We start from the raw sequence: 12,566 nt of genomic DNA, 5'->3' as shown, positions 1-12,566 counted from the left end.
AGAAAAAATATGAAGGAGCAAGACTAAGAAGTAAAGCTAAATATACTTTGGAGGGAGAAAAATGTACAAAGTTTTTCTTTGATCTAGAAAAAATAAGAGGGAAAGCTGGAATGATTAAAGAAATAAGAGGGAAAAATGGTGTAGTGGTGGAAACAAATGAGGAAATATTAAAAGAAGTAAAAGCATATTATGAGAACCTGTTTAGTACTGAGGGGTTGAAGGAAGAAGAGAAATTGGAGTTACTTAAGCAAATAAAAACAACAGTAGGAGAAGTAGACAAAAAGAGTGTGATGAAGAGATAAGAGAAGAAGAGATAAAAAGAACAATAAGTGAATTAAACAAAAATAAAAGTCCAGGTATAGATGGTTTGGGGAGAGAATTTTATATTGTTTTTAAAGATTTTTTAACCAGTATTTTAAAAGAAGTATATGAAGAGATCTTTAAAAAAGAGGAAATGAATCAGAGAATGGGGATGGGATTATTAAAGTTGATATATAAAAGAAAAGGAGACAAAGTAGACTTAAAAAATTATAGACCAATTACAATGTTGAATACAGATCTGAAAATTTTAACAAAAGTTTTAGCCAACAGATTGAAAGAGGTAATGCCAACCATCATTGAAACAAATCAAGTGTATGGAGTTAAAGGGAAAGATATAGCGGACACAACTTTAAGTATAATAGATGGGATAAGATATATGAAAGAAAAAAACAAAAAAGGATGTGTTATTAGTTTGGATTTCGAAAAGGCTTTTGATAGAGTGGAGCATGAATATTTATTTGGAATTTTAAGAAGGTACGGGTTTGGGGAAAATTTTATCAAGTGGATTACGATTTTATATAGGGGAGCAATAACAAGAATACAGTGTAATGGTTTTTTAACTGAATGTTTTAAAATTACTAGATCAATAAGACAAGGATGTCCATTATCAGCGCTTTTATATTCTTTAGTTGCAGAACCATTGGGATTAGCTATTAAAATAGACGAAGACATAAGAGGTATAAACATTGAAGGAAGTGGGGGAAATGAAAAAATATTTCAATATGCAGATGATACGACAATAATAGTTAAAGATATAGAGAGTGTTAATAAAGTAATGGAAGTAGTACAGATGTTTTGTAGGGGATCAGGAGGTAAGATAAATGAAGAAAAAGCTATATATATGAGATTTGGAGGAGTGACTGTTTTAACAGAGTATTTTCATTTTAAAGAAACAAAAGAAATAAGGATTTTAGGTGTTCTAATGGAAAAAGAAGAAAGGAATGTTAAAGAAAAAATGTGGGAAGAAATAGTAGGAGGTATTGAAAGAAGGTTACATTTTTGGAAATTGAGGACATTAAGTTTAAAAGGGAAGGTTTTAATATTAAATGTGTTAATGGTGTCAAAGCTGTGGTATGTTTTATATGTGACTGCTATGCCAATGTGGGTGGAGAAAAGGTTGACAAAATGTTTTTTAGATTTTTTATGGAATAGTAAACCGTCAAGAATTGCATATAGTACATTAATAGGAGAAGTAGGGAAAGGAGGGATGGGATTAATTGATGTTGAACAGAGAAAAAATAGCTTAAGAATTAAAATAGTAAAAAAAATATCTAGATGATGGTCACAAAACTGCATGGAAAAAGACAATGGAATATTTTTTAAACAAATGTGGGGATTTTAACATGGGGGATGGGATTTTATGGATGAAAACAAAGAATTGGATGACAGAGTGCTTACCAGAGTTTTATAGGGAAATCTTTAGTGCCTGGGGAAAATTTTTAGATAGACTTGAGTATGATCCACATGGGAGAGAAAATATTTTAAATCAACCTTTGTTTTTAAACCAAAACATTTTAAAACAAGACAAAGGATTTTTTTTAAAGAAATGGATGGAAGTGGGGATAACAAGAGTGAGAGATGTTTTGTATGAATTTAAAGAAGGGTTTCTACCTACACAATTTATTGTAGATGCAATGGAGGAGGCAAAAGAGGATTACAGTGAACAAGTAATAAAAATAAATATGAAATCATTAAAAATGCAATACCTAAAGAGTGGATAAAAAGAATAGAAAGTATGGAAGGAGAGCCAAAAGAGAAATGTATTCATGTGAAATTAGGGGAAAAACTGTATGATTTTAAGGAATGTACTGTGAAAATGATTTATTGTGAGTATTTGTATTTATTTAGAGATGATGTTTTTAAAGAGCCGATTGCAAATGGTTACTGGGTGCAGAAATTCAAAGATTTAAAAAAAGAGTGTATATGGAGAAACATGACGGGGAAATGTGTGGAAACAAAATTGGAATGTTTGGAGTATTTTATAAGGCATAAAGTGGTTTTTACTGATGTTATTTTAAATAAAATAGGAATGGAAGAAAATGCTCTGTGTAAAGTGTGCCAGGAAGAGGAAGAGGGGATTTTACATATGTTTTTACATTGTAGAGAGCTAGAGGACTTTTTAAGGAAATGTAAATGTTTAATTAAAGATGTGACTGAGGAGTGGGATGAAAATGGAATGGAATGGAACAGAGTTGTGATGTTTGGTTGGGAAAAAAAGTGTCAAAACAAAAGTTTCATTAATCTGTGTGTAATGCTAATGAAAAGTGCAATATGGGACAGAAGAACTGTGGCTAAAAAGGAAAAAATTGTGTTGGATGTTTGGAGGGTGTTTAAAAGAAAAACAGAATTATATATTGAAAGACTGTATGTGTACTTTAAAGGTGTAAATATGTTAGACTCTTTTTATGATGTTTTTACCCCAAAAGTTTATTGTGTTTTAAATGATTTAATGTGGAAGCTGTCAGGAAGTGAAGGAGATTTTTAAATTATCTATGTTAAGGAAAGATGTGTAATGTAGAGATATGTAAAGACAATGTTCTGTATTTTCTATTGATTGTGTTTAATCTATTGTATTTTATTGATTGAAATTTCTTAATAATAATAATAAAAAAAACAAAACAAAAAAAAAACATAATCAACGACATGATTTCAAAGTGAGTCTGTAATCAAGTTGTCCACAGTTCAAATCTGGGTGTCACCTTTGGACTTGTCTTATTTGGAGGGTTTGAGTTGTAGAGTTGTTGATTCTGATTTGGAGTAACCAAAGACCTAAGTTTACAGTGAAGGTTCAAATCCGGGTGCCCCCTTTGGATTTGGCAGGTTAGGAATATGTGTAGCCATATCTTCCTGCCTTTTTGTGCTCATACTGTACGGGGTTATATCTCAATGGCACGGCGTTTGATTGCAGATCAAGAGGTCCCCGGTTCATTCCATGTGCCTAATTTGGGCTTGGCATATTAGGAATAAACAAATCCTTGACAAAAATTCATTTTTGAGGTTTGTGCTCATGCAGTACGGGGTTATAGCTCAACGACAGAGCATTTGTCTGCAGATCAATAGGTCTACGTTTTGGATCTGGCTTGCTTGACATAATCAACGACATGATTTCAAAGTGAGTCTGTAATCAAGTCACCCACAGTTCAAATCTGGGTGTCCCCTTTGGACTTGTCTTATTTGGAGGTTTTGAGTTGTAGAGTTGTTGATTCGGATTTGGAGTAACCAAAGACCTGAGTTTACAGTGAAGCAGTCAATGTTTGATATTGTTGAATTGTAGGATCTAACTTAATCTTTGGCTCTAAGCACAGAAGTCTGTAGGGGTATGGCTTAATGAAAGAGCATTTTTTCTTCAAAGATGTGGGTGTATAGTTCAGTGGTAGAGCATTCTACTGCATATCAAGAGGTCCCCGGTTCAAATCCGGGTGCCCCTTGTGGATTGGCAGTTTAGGAATAAGTGCAAACATATCTATATAGAAAGATTCTATGTGATTGTAGCTTAGTGGTGCATCCTCTCGAGAGGATCTTTCTTGTATGTGGCATGCTTTTCATATCCATAAACTTTATTCAAAAGTGAGTCTGTCATCTAGTGTGAGGCTATGATCCCAGGAGTCTTTGGGGGCATAGCTCAGTGGTAGAGCATTTGACTGCAGATCAAGAGGTCCCCGGTTCAAATCTGGGTGCCCCTTGTGGATTTGGAGTGTTAGGAATATGTGTAGCCATATCTTCCTGCCTTTTTGTGCTCATACTGTACAGGGTTATATCTCAATGGCACGGCGTTTGATTGCAGATTAAGAGGTCCCAGGCTCATTCCATGTGCCTAATTGCAGTTTGGCATATTAGGAATAAAAAAATCCTTGACATAAGTTCATTTTTGTGGTTTGTGCTCATGCAGTACGGGTTATAGCTCAACGACAGATCATTTGTCTGCAAGTCAATAGGTCTACTATTTTGATCTGGCTTGCTTGACATAATCAATGACATGATTTCAAAGTGAGTGTGTAATCAAGTCGTCCACAGTTCAAATCTGGGTGTCCCCTTTGGACTTGTCTTATTTGGAGGTTTTGAGTTGTAGAGTTGTTGATTCGGATTTGGAGTAACCAAAGACCTGAGTTTACAGTGAAGCAGTCAATGTTTGATATTGTTGAATCGTAGGATCTAACTTAATCTTTGGCTCTAAGCACAGAAGTCTGTGGCGGTATGGCTCAATGAAAGAGCATTTTTCTGCATAGATGTGGGGCTATAGTTCAGTGGTAGAGCATTTGACTGCAGATCAAGAGGTCCCTGGTTCAAATCCGGGTGCCCCTTGTGGATTTGGCAGTTTAGGAATAATTGCAAACATATCTACATAGAAAGATTCTATGTGATTGTAACTCAGTGGTGCATCCTCTTGAGAGGATCTTTTTGTATTTGGCATGCTTGTCATATCCATAAACTTTATTCAAAAGTGAATCTGTCATCTTGGGTGAGGCTATTATACAGGGAGTCTGTGGAGGTATAGCTCAGTGGTAGAGCATTTGACTGCAGATCAAGAGGTCCCCGGTTCACATCCGGGTGCCCCCTTTGGATTTGGCATGTTAGGAAAATGTGTAGCCATATCTTCCTGCCTTTTGTGCTCTTAAATCTCAATGGCACGGCGTTTTATTGCAGATCAAGAGGTCCCAGGTTCATTCCATGTGCCTAATTTGGGCTTGGCATATTAGGAATAAACAAATCCTTGACATAAGTTCATTTTTGAGGTTTGTGCTCATGCAGTACTGGGTTATAGCTCAACAACAGAGCATTTGTCTGCAGATCAATAGGTCTACATTTCGGATCTGGCTTGCTTGACATAATCAACAACATGATTTCAAAGTGAGGCTGTAATCAAGTCGTCCACCGTTCAAATCTGGGTGTCCCCTTTGGACTTGTCTTATTTGGAGGTTTTGAGTTGTAGAGTTGCTGATTCTGATTTGGAGTAACCAAAGACCTGAGTTTACAGTGAAGGAGTCAATGTTTGATATTGTTAAATCGTAGGATCTATCTTAATCTTTGGCTCGAAGCACAGAAGTCTGTAGGGGTATGGCTTAATGAAAGAGCATTTTTCTGCAAATATGTGGGGGCGTAGTTCAGTGGTAGAGCGTTTGAGTGCAGATCAAGAGGTCCGCGATTCAAATCCGAGTGCCGCTTATGGATTTGGCAGATTAGGAATAAGTGCAAACATATCTATATAGAAAGATTCTGTATGTGATTGTAACTAAGTGGCACATCCTCTCGAGAGGTTCTTTTTTGTATCTGGCATGCTTGTCATATCCAAAAACTTTATTCAAAAGTGAGTCTGTCATCTTGTGTGAGGCTATGATCCAGGGAGTCTGTGGGGGTATAGCTCAGTGGTAGAGCATTTGACTGCAGATCAAGAGGTCCCCGGTTCAAATCTGGGTGCCCCTTTGCATTTGGCATGTTAGGAATATGTGTAGCCATATCTTCCTGCCTTTTAGGAAGGTCCCAGGTTCATTCCATGTGCCTAATTTGGGCTTGGCATATTAGGAATAATCAAATCATTGACATAAATTCATTTTTGAGGTTTGTGCTCATGCAGTACGGGGTTATAGCTCAACGACAGAGCATTTGTCTGCAGATCAATAGGTATACGTTTTGGATCTTTCTTGCTTGACATAATCATCGACATGATTTCAAAGTGAGTCTGTAATCAAGTCGTCCACAGTTCAAATCTGGGTGTCCCCTTTGGACTTGTCTTATTTGGAGGTTTTGAGTTGTAGAGTTGCTGATTCTGATTTGGAGTAACCAAAGACCTGAGTTTACATTGAAGGAGTCAATGTTTGATATTGTTGAATCGTAGGATCTAAATTAATCTTTGGCTCGAAGCACAGAAGTCTGTAGGGGTAAAGCTTAATGAAAGAGAATTTTTCTGCAAAGATGTGGGGGCATAGTTCAGTGGTAGAGCATTTGAGTGCAGATCAAGAGGTCCACGGTTCAAATCCGAGTGCCGCTTTTTGGATTTGGCAGATTAGGAATAAGTGCAAACATATCTATATATAAAGAATCTGTATTTGATTGTAACTCAGTGGCACATCAGAGAGGGTAATGTGCACCTTGTCTCCAAAAATTTGATTGATGAGGGTCATAAAAGCCATCTGTTCTGGACACCTGTTTGTACACCCCCCCTCCCCTCCCTGTACACCCTCCAGTGACCTTAATATGAACTTATGAAACAAGGAGGAATTTCGGAGGGGGGAGAAGTTGTGGGAAGCTATGTGCTTTTTTTAAACTTTGAAAAGGGGCGAAATCATGAAAATGGTGTAAGGGAAGATTTTATTAAGGTTTTAAATAAACAGTGTATTTCAAGAAAAAGGTTAGAAACGCATAGCAGCAATGGAAACAATGTAATGATCGTTTTCGTAGTTGGAAAAGTGTAACAATGTTGTTAAAGTTGTTACAAATGAAATAAAACTAGGTTACTGGTTATTTATCTGATACAACCAAACGAGTCAAAACTATCAGATATGTTTTCGTTAAGCAATACGTGAAAAAGATGTGAGAGCTTGTAGCATTACAATTTAAAAATGGTGTTTTGTTACCAGTTAGAAAAGTTTTAGCATTTGTACCTTACCTCAAACTGAAAAAAGAAATGAATGTAAAGAGCGATACAAACCAAGAAAGTAGGCGTTTGTCACGTCGGGTGAAAAGTTAAAACAAAAGAAAAAAGATGGTAGACATTACGCGGATCTAAAATAAAATACACCAGACCCCGTCTTTAAAACACCAGCACAAGATACTTGTCAAAACTATGTTGTACTTTACCACTAACTAAAATTTTACTGACAAGAGTTAAACAAAAGAAAAAAAGATCTCACAGCAAAGTGTTATGACGTCTCCGGTAACGTTAGCTCGACTCGAACAAAAAAAAAAAAAGAAGCGAACGTAAAGCAATGTTATAAACCAAGAAAGTAGGCGTTTGTCACGTCGGGTGAAAAGTTAAAACAAAAGAAAAAAAAATAGGTAACTTAGGCATTTACGCGGATCTAAAAGAAAATAGCCTACATCAGACAAGATACTTGTCAAATCTATGCAGTACTTTACCACTAACTACAATTTTAAAAAGCGAGACTATTAGACGAAAGAAAAAAAAAAAGATCCTCCGGCAGAGTTGTGAAGCGTCCGTAAAACAACCTCCCGGCACCGATGAACAGTTAGAATGAGGCTCGGGAATGCTCCGGAAAAAAAACCCCGCCTCCAGCTCTAGAGAGGGCCGGGCAGGAGGCGTGATAGCAGCATTAAATAGATTTAAACGTTACAATAATTAAACTAAGTAGTTTTTAATAAATAGACATCAGTCCTTAATTAGTGAAAACTTTATATCCGTTTAAACATATGGTCAATTTTTACTTGTTAAATGATGTAGACCTATACGATTTTTATTTACTTTTAGGCTAGTCTTAAAAAAAAACATAGTTGAAAAAGCGTTATTTGTTTTTAATGTGTTAAGTTAATTACTTTAATCTATGACTAGTCTAAATTTAGACTATCTCCGTCTATATATTTTTTTATTTTTGTCAAGCTTAATTTCTCAAGCTATGTCAATTAACACACACACACACACACACACACACACTTTCCTTCTGTCAAGCTTGTGTCGCGTTATCTAGTAAATAAACCAGACGTCATCTCGGTCATCTCAAGCACCGAAACCCGAATGTGTCGGTGTCTGTGTGATTACAGGCGTCTACATATCAGTTAGACATCAAGCGGTTGTAAAAACATCTAACAGGTTTTGAAATGCTTGTAACTGGCTTGTGAAACTAACTAATTTCAAAGGGTGTTATATATATAAAACACACACACACACACACACACACACACATACTTTCCTTCCCCCATGCTTATTCTGTGAAACATTTCTATAGCCACATCTTTATTTAACAAAATCTAAAATGAGATCTGATTTATTGCTATATTAAATGCTTCTGTAAGTTGTAATCTTTCGTTGTCATGTCTTTTACATTTTATTAAAATAGGTTCAACTGTTTCACAATATCACATTTAACACAAAGTCCAGACACATGTATTTCAGCTTATATATAATTACTGATTAAGTGCAATGTGTCCAATTCTATGGCGAGATCTTCTCTTCTATTCCCAAAAATTCTCCATTCATTTCCAACCGGTATTTGATTATTATATAAATGCTGGCATTTATTCTAACCAACCCATTTAATTTGACACGTATCTTTTTATTTTTATTTATTTTTAATTAGACCTTTTATTTTTAATTTACTCATTGGAGTATTAAATAAGATGTCTGACATTTTAATGGTCCACTTTTATCTGGTCCACTACTTTCATCAACTATATGTGTGGGTATCCATACAAAATAAATCTTTGTTATTGCTTGTATTCTGAACAAACTCTGTAAAATGTGTGACAAAATGCTTTGTCTAGTAAAAGCTTCACCACTCTTTAAACTTGATAGTACTGAAAATGAGTCTGAACATATGACTACTTTAATGTGTTCAACCCCACTGAAGAGCCAAAAATATGACAATCATTTCTGTAGTATAAATGGACGGATGATTAGATGTACTTTCTGGTATTCTATGCTCTTTATTTTTAATCTAAACAAAAGACCTTGATGTTTTATTTTATTTTAATAAGCCACTCACACTTACTAACTTCTTATTAACTTATTAACTTCTGGCACGAAATTCTAGATTCATAAATGTATGTTTTTCAAAAAGTCCCCCACGTTTAGTGGCGTTTAAAGTGGAATTTGTGATGTATTTGGGGGCGTTAAAAGGCATGAAAAGTCCCAAACCAAGACTTTTGTATTCTTCATTAGAGGACTTTGGTTTCTTAATGTGAAAATCTGTTACCCCCCACTACATTTTCTTTATCATTATATTTTTATTTTTTCTTAAGTGTTGTTTTATTTATTTTACATTTATTTTGTTTTATGATGTACAGAGTGTGAACAAAAATTGAGGCTAATCTCAGACCGTATTTGTAAATCTACCAGTAATGTACGTCTTTATGTTTTTAATGTTTAAAGCATCGAATAAAAAATAAAAAACACACACTAACACTTCCCCAACCACCCTAATAACGTTGGTCGCAAAGGTTTAAATGGATGTTAAAAGAATTAAACAAAGTAATGTTTTTAATAACAACACATCAGTTCTCATTCGATGAAAACTTTCTCCCTGGTTTTAATAGTAGACCGATGTTTTTACTATAAAATTAGGTTTACCTATACGATTTAATTTTTTCATCTCAACAAAATTCCTTGTTGGAAAAAGTGTTGTTTTATTTAATTTTAATAAGTCACTCACACATACTTTAGTAGTCTAAACCCTTGAACACGTCTTTTATGTTGTCAATATTAACTTCTATCATTGCTATATCATTGCTATATCAATTAAAACATGCGTTTAGGCAAACACAAATATTAAACAGGAATGAATGTGATATGTCAAGATGGGCTTTTCTTGCCAAAGAAACTTTTACAACATTACAGGAAAGGCTAAATATTTCATCTCTAGTAGTGCGTAGAAACGCGTCTGGTGTCTTTGTGTTAACTTTTACGACCATGTCAGCGAAGACTGTAAACGGGGTTCTGGTGTTGTAAATGGTGTGCTGCTGGTCAGCTAAAGTAAAAAATTGTTTGTGTATTCCGTGATCAAAGGGATGACAATTTCGACTTTATGACTTTATGATGATCGCAAGGTTAGCTGAAAGTACATTTACTGGTCAAAAGGATGTGAAATCTTTTAACAAGTCAGACCATAGAAAAATGTAGTTTAATTCAAATTAATTTAGTTTTGTTTTAGTTACATTTATAATTTTTATTAACCCATAGATCTTTCAACCTCAACATAGATGTACTGAGAATGCAAACAAGTACGCAAACACAACCATACAATCATAAACAAACACACACACACACACAGATACAAATGTAGACATACAGAAAACATGAACATGTAACCAAACAAATACAAATATACACTCAAACAGGTACATAAATACACAAACAAACAAACAAAATAGGTCACAAACACGAAAATACCTATATTAGATTGAAAATGAGTTGTCATAAGTTTTCTTTGAAACCAAAAGTGTTTGTTGCGACAAATGTCTCACAGAACTTTATACAATAGATTAGATGGCCTTTATCACTTCCCAAATGGTGTTGTTAACCATGATGTTTTTTAAAATAGTTTAAAATGTATTATTTTTTAGCTTTCATGTAGGATTCATGTCAGCACTCAAATGTTTTTAGCAAGAGTCCAGAGACAGATGAAAATAGATGCGTGAAGAAAAAAATTTAAGAGTTTTTTAATGACAGACTAGTTGGTTTAGATTGTTTAAAACAACTTTTAACAAAGTTTATGCATTTCTCTTGAATGTGTGTACGGTAACTGTTGCATACATGAAGCAGAAGAAATACATAAACACATTGTGGTTGATGTTAAACAATAAAAAATATATTATTTATATATCATAACTTACTTTCTTTTCAAAACACAATAAACATTCTTATGACTTTTTAACTGCGAACAACCGGTTTGGTTGGAAAATAAAAAATAAATAAAAACATATTAGGTTTCTTAGTTAGATTGCTTATAGTTTGTAGTAAAATCACATATATAAGCTAAAACATTTTTCTTTCAAACCACGCGGTTTTCACACACATTCCTCACAAAACTGCCGACAAGGACCTTAAGTTTTTGTTTTAACGTTTAGCTGTAACTGAGACCTTGGGGGGAATTATTTTACGCACAGTTTTGGGGAAGTTACTATGAACTTTGCAATAGGTTATAGATCACAAATGAACCTATTTAAAATCTAAAAGGTTGCGCAACTATATAAATTTCTTTAAAAAAAGTAATGTAACTGATAACATTTGATTACATGTTTTAAACGTGTAAACAGGACGGGGTTAACAGTGCTCAACAACTAATGACCATCAGACTTTTCAAAATCCTTCATCACTTAAATTAGGATTGTGATCGTGATTTCATTTTAAAGCACAACCACCACAAAATCAGATTTGCTTGGAGATTAAATACATAGAGTAGTTAGAGTTAGTTAAGGTGGTTTACGAAATATATCAATTAAATCTGTACGTGTGTGAAAAAATATTCAGATGTAATATTTTCATAATTAACCGCAATTTAATTATTTTTTCTGTGACTGTAACTGATTACATTTTATTTTTGTAATCAAATGATATAATTTAGCTATATGTAACTAGTTGACCCTAACACTGCTTATGCATTTTGACAATAATAGATTGTGAAAGTGTTCATTATCCTCTTTAACTTTAAAAATGCGGACAGTGTCACTTAACACTAGTTTGGCAAACAAGGGTTTGCTCTTAAAACAACCACCAGACCCCGACTTGAAAGCACCGTGACAAGTATAGCCATTGCAGAAATGTATTATAGAGATTTAGTAAGATAAACTCTGGATGCACGATTGACCGACTTATGACATGTTTACCATATTATTACAAGGCCCTGCTTAACTAGTTTTATAATGAAATATGTCTGTAAAATAAACAAACATAAACACAATCTCCAGAACGGGGTCTGATGATGGGTCTTCATCATTTCCTGATGAAGACAGACTGGATATTCAGACCACAGCAGCAGGACACGATTGTCTTTTTCTAAAGATAAAGACAATTATTTGGTTTCAGGACACACGCATCCTAATGGTTCACAAGATAACATAACAACGGTTGCTCCATTACAGCATAGCCAACCCTATTTTAGCCTGTTTTAGCACATGTACAGTATATCGTATTATTCTTGAATATAGTCGTTTAGTCTAAATATGTGTTAACAGTTATTTATTGTTATTATATGTATTATATGTTTCTGTTTTACAAAGGGGTTCAATTTAATACATTTAACTAATACCTCATTCAGGCTATGTAGATCTTCAGGTCAGGAAACTACAATACCCATCATACACCTTTGCAAATCTCTTTTCTGTGATCTGTTTTACTGATGCAAAGTCCGATTCACTTCTGAAAATGATTCATTTGGACAGTTTGGTTCAATGAACCGATTCATAGGGCCCTTAAGTCATTTTCGCAGTTATGTCAGTACACATTTTTCTTTCTTCTAACAACTCAAGAGTCATTTTATTTCCATGAATCATCTAAATAAATGTATTGTGTGAACACATATTGGTGATCATTATCATCTGTTCATTTAAGTTAATGCTGAATCATCTAAATAAAGTTA

General features: G+C 34.3%; 1 protein-coding gene and 4 non-coding genes across 5 annotated transcripts in view; 4 read left to right on the top strand and 1 right to left on the bottom strand.

The window, feature by feature from the left end:
• Positions 1-12,566, bottom strand: part of LOC132118917 (putative nuclease HARBI1) — a gene marked incomplete at its 3' end in the record, with an annotated part of 265,948 nt that overhangs the window by 216,213 nt on the left and 37,169 nt on the right. The window contains exon 6 of the mRNA XM_059528678.1: positions 10,341-10,378. Within this exon, the coding sequence (XP_059384661.1) occupies positions 10,341-10,378 (38 nt within the window). The remainder of the gene's footprint in view (positions 1-10,340; positions 10,379-12,566) is intronic.
• trnac-gca (transfer RNA cysteine (anticodon GCA)) lies at positions 3,933-4,004 on the top strand. Its single transcript has one exon. It is a non-coding gene; the product is annotated as a tRNA-Cys (tRNA).
• On the top strand, positions 4,552-4,622 carry trnac-gca (transfer RNA cysteine (anticodon GCA)). The gene has a single exon. It is a non-coding gene; the product is annotated as a tRNA-Cys (tRNA).
• trnac-gca (transfer RNA cysteine (anticodon GCA)) lies at positions 4,807-4,878 on the top strand. Its single transcript has one exon. It is a non-coding gene; the product is annotated as a tRNA-Cys (tRNA).
• Positions 5,671-5,742, top strand: trnac-gca (transfer RNA cysteine (anticodon GCA)). Its single transcript has one exon. It is a non-coding gene; the product is annotated as a tRNA-Cys (tRNA).

Source organism: Carassius carassius, chromosome 38, assembly GCF_963082965.1.
Source record: "Carassius carassius chromosome 38, fCarCar2.1, whole genome shotgun sequence".
NCBI lineage: Eukaryota > Metazoa > Chordata > Actinopteri > Cypriniformes > Cyprinidae > Carassius > Carassius carassius.
The sequence above is the reverse complement of the archived record's forward strand: the minus strand, read 5'-3'. Positions and strand labels throughout refer to the sequence as shown.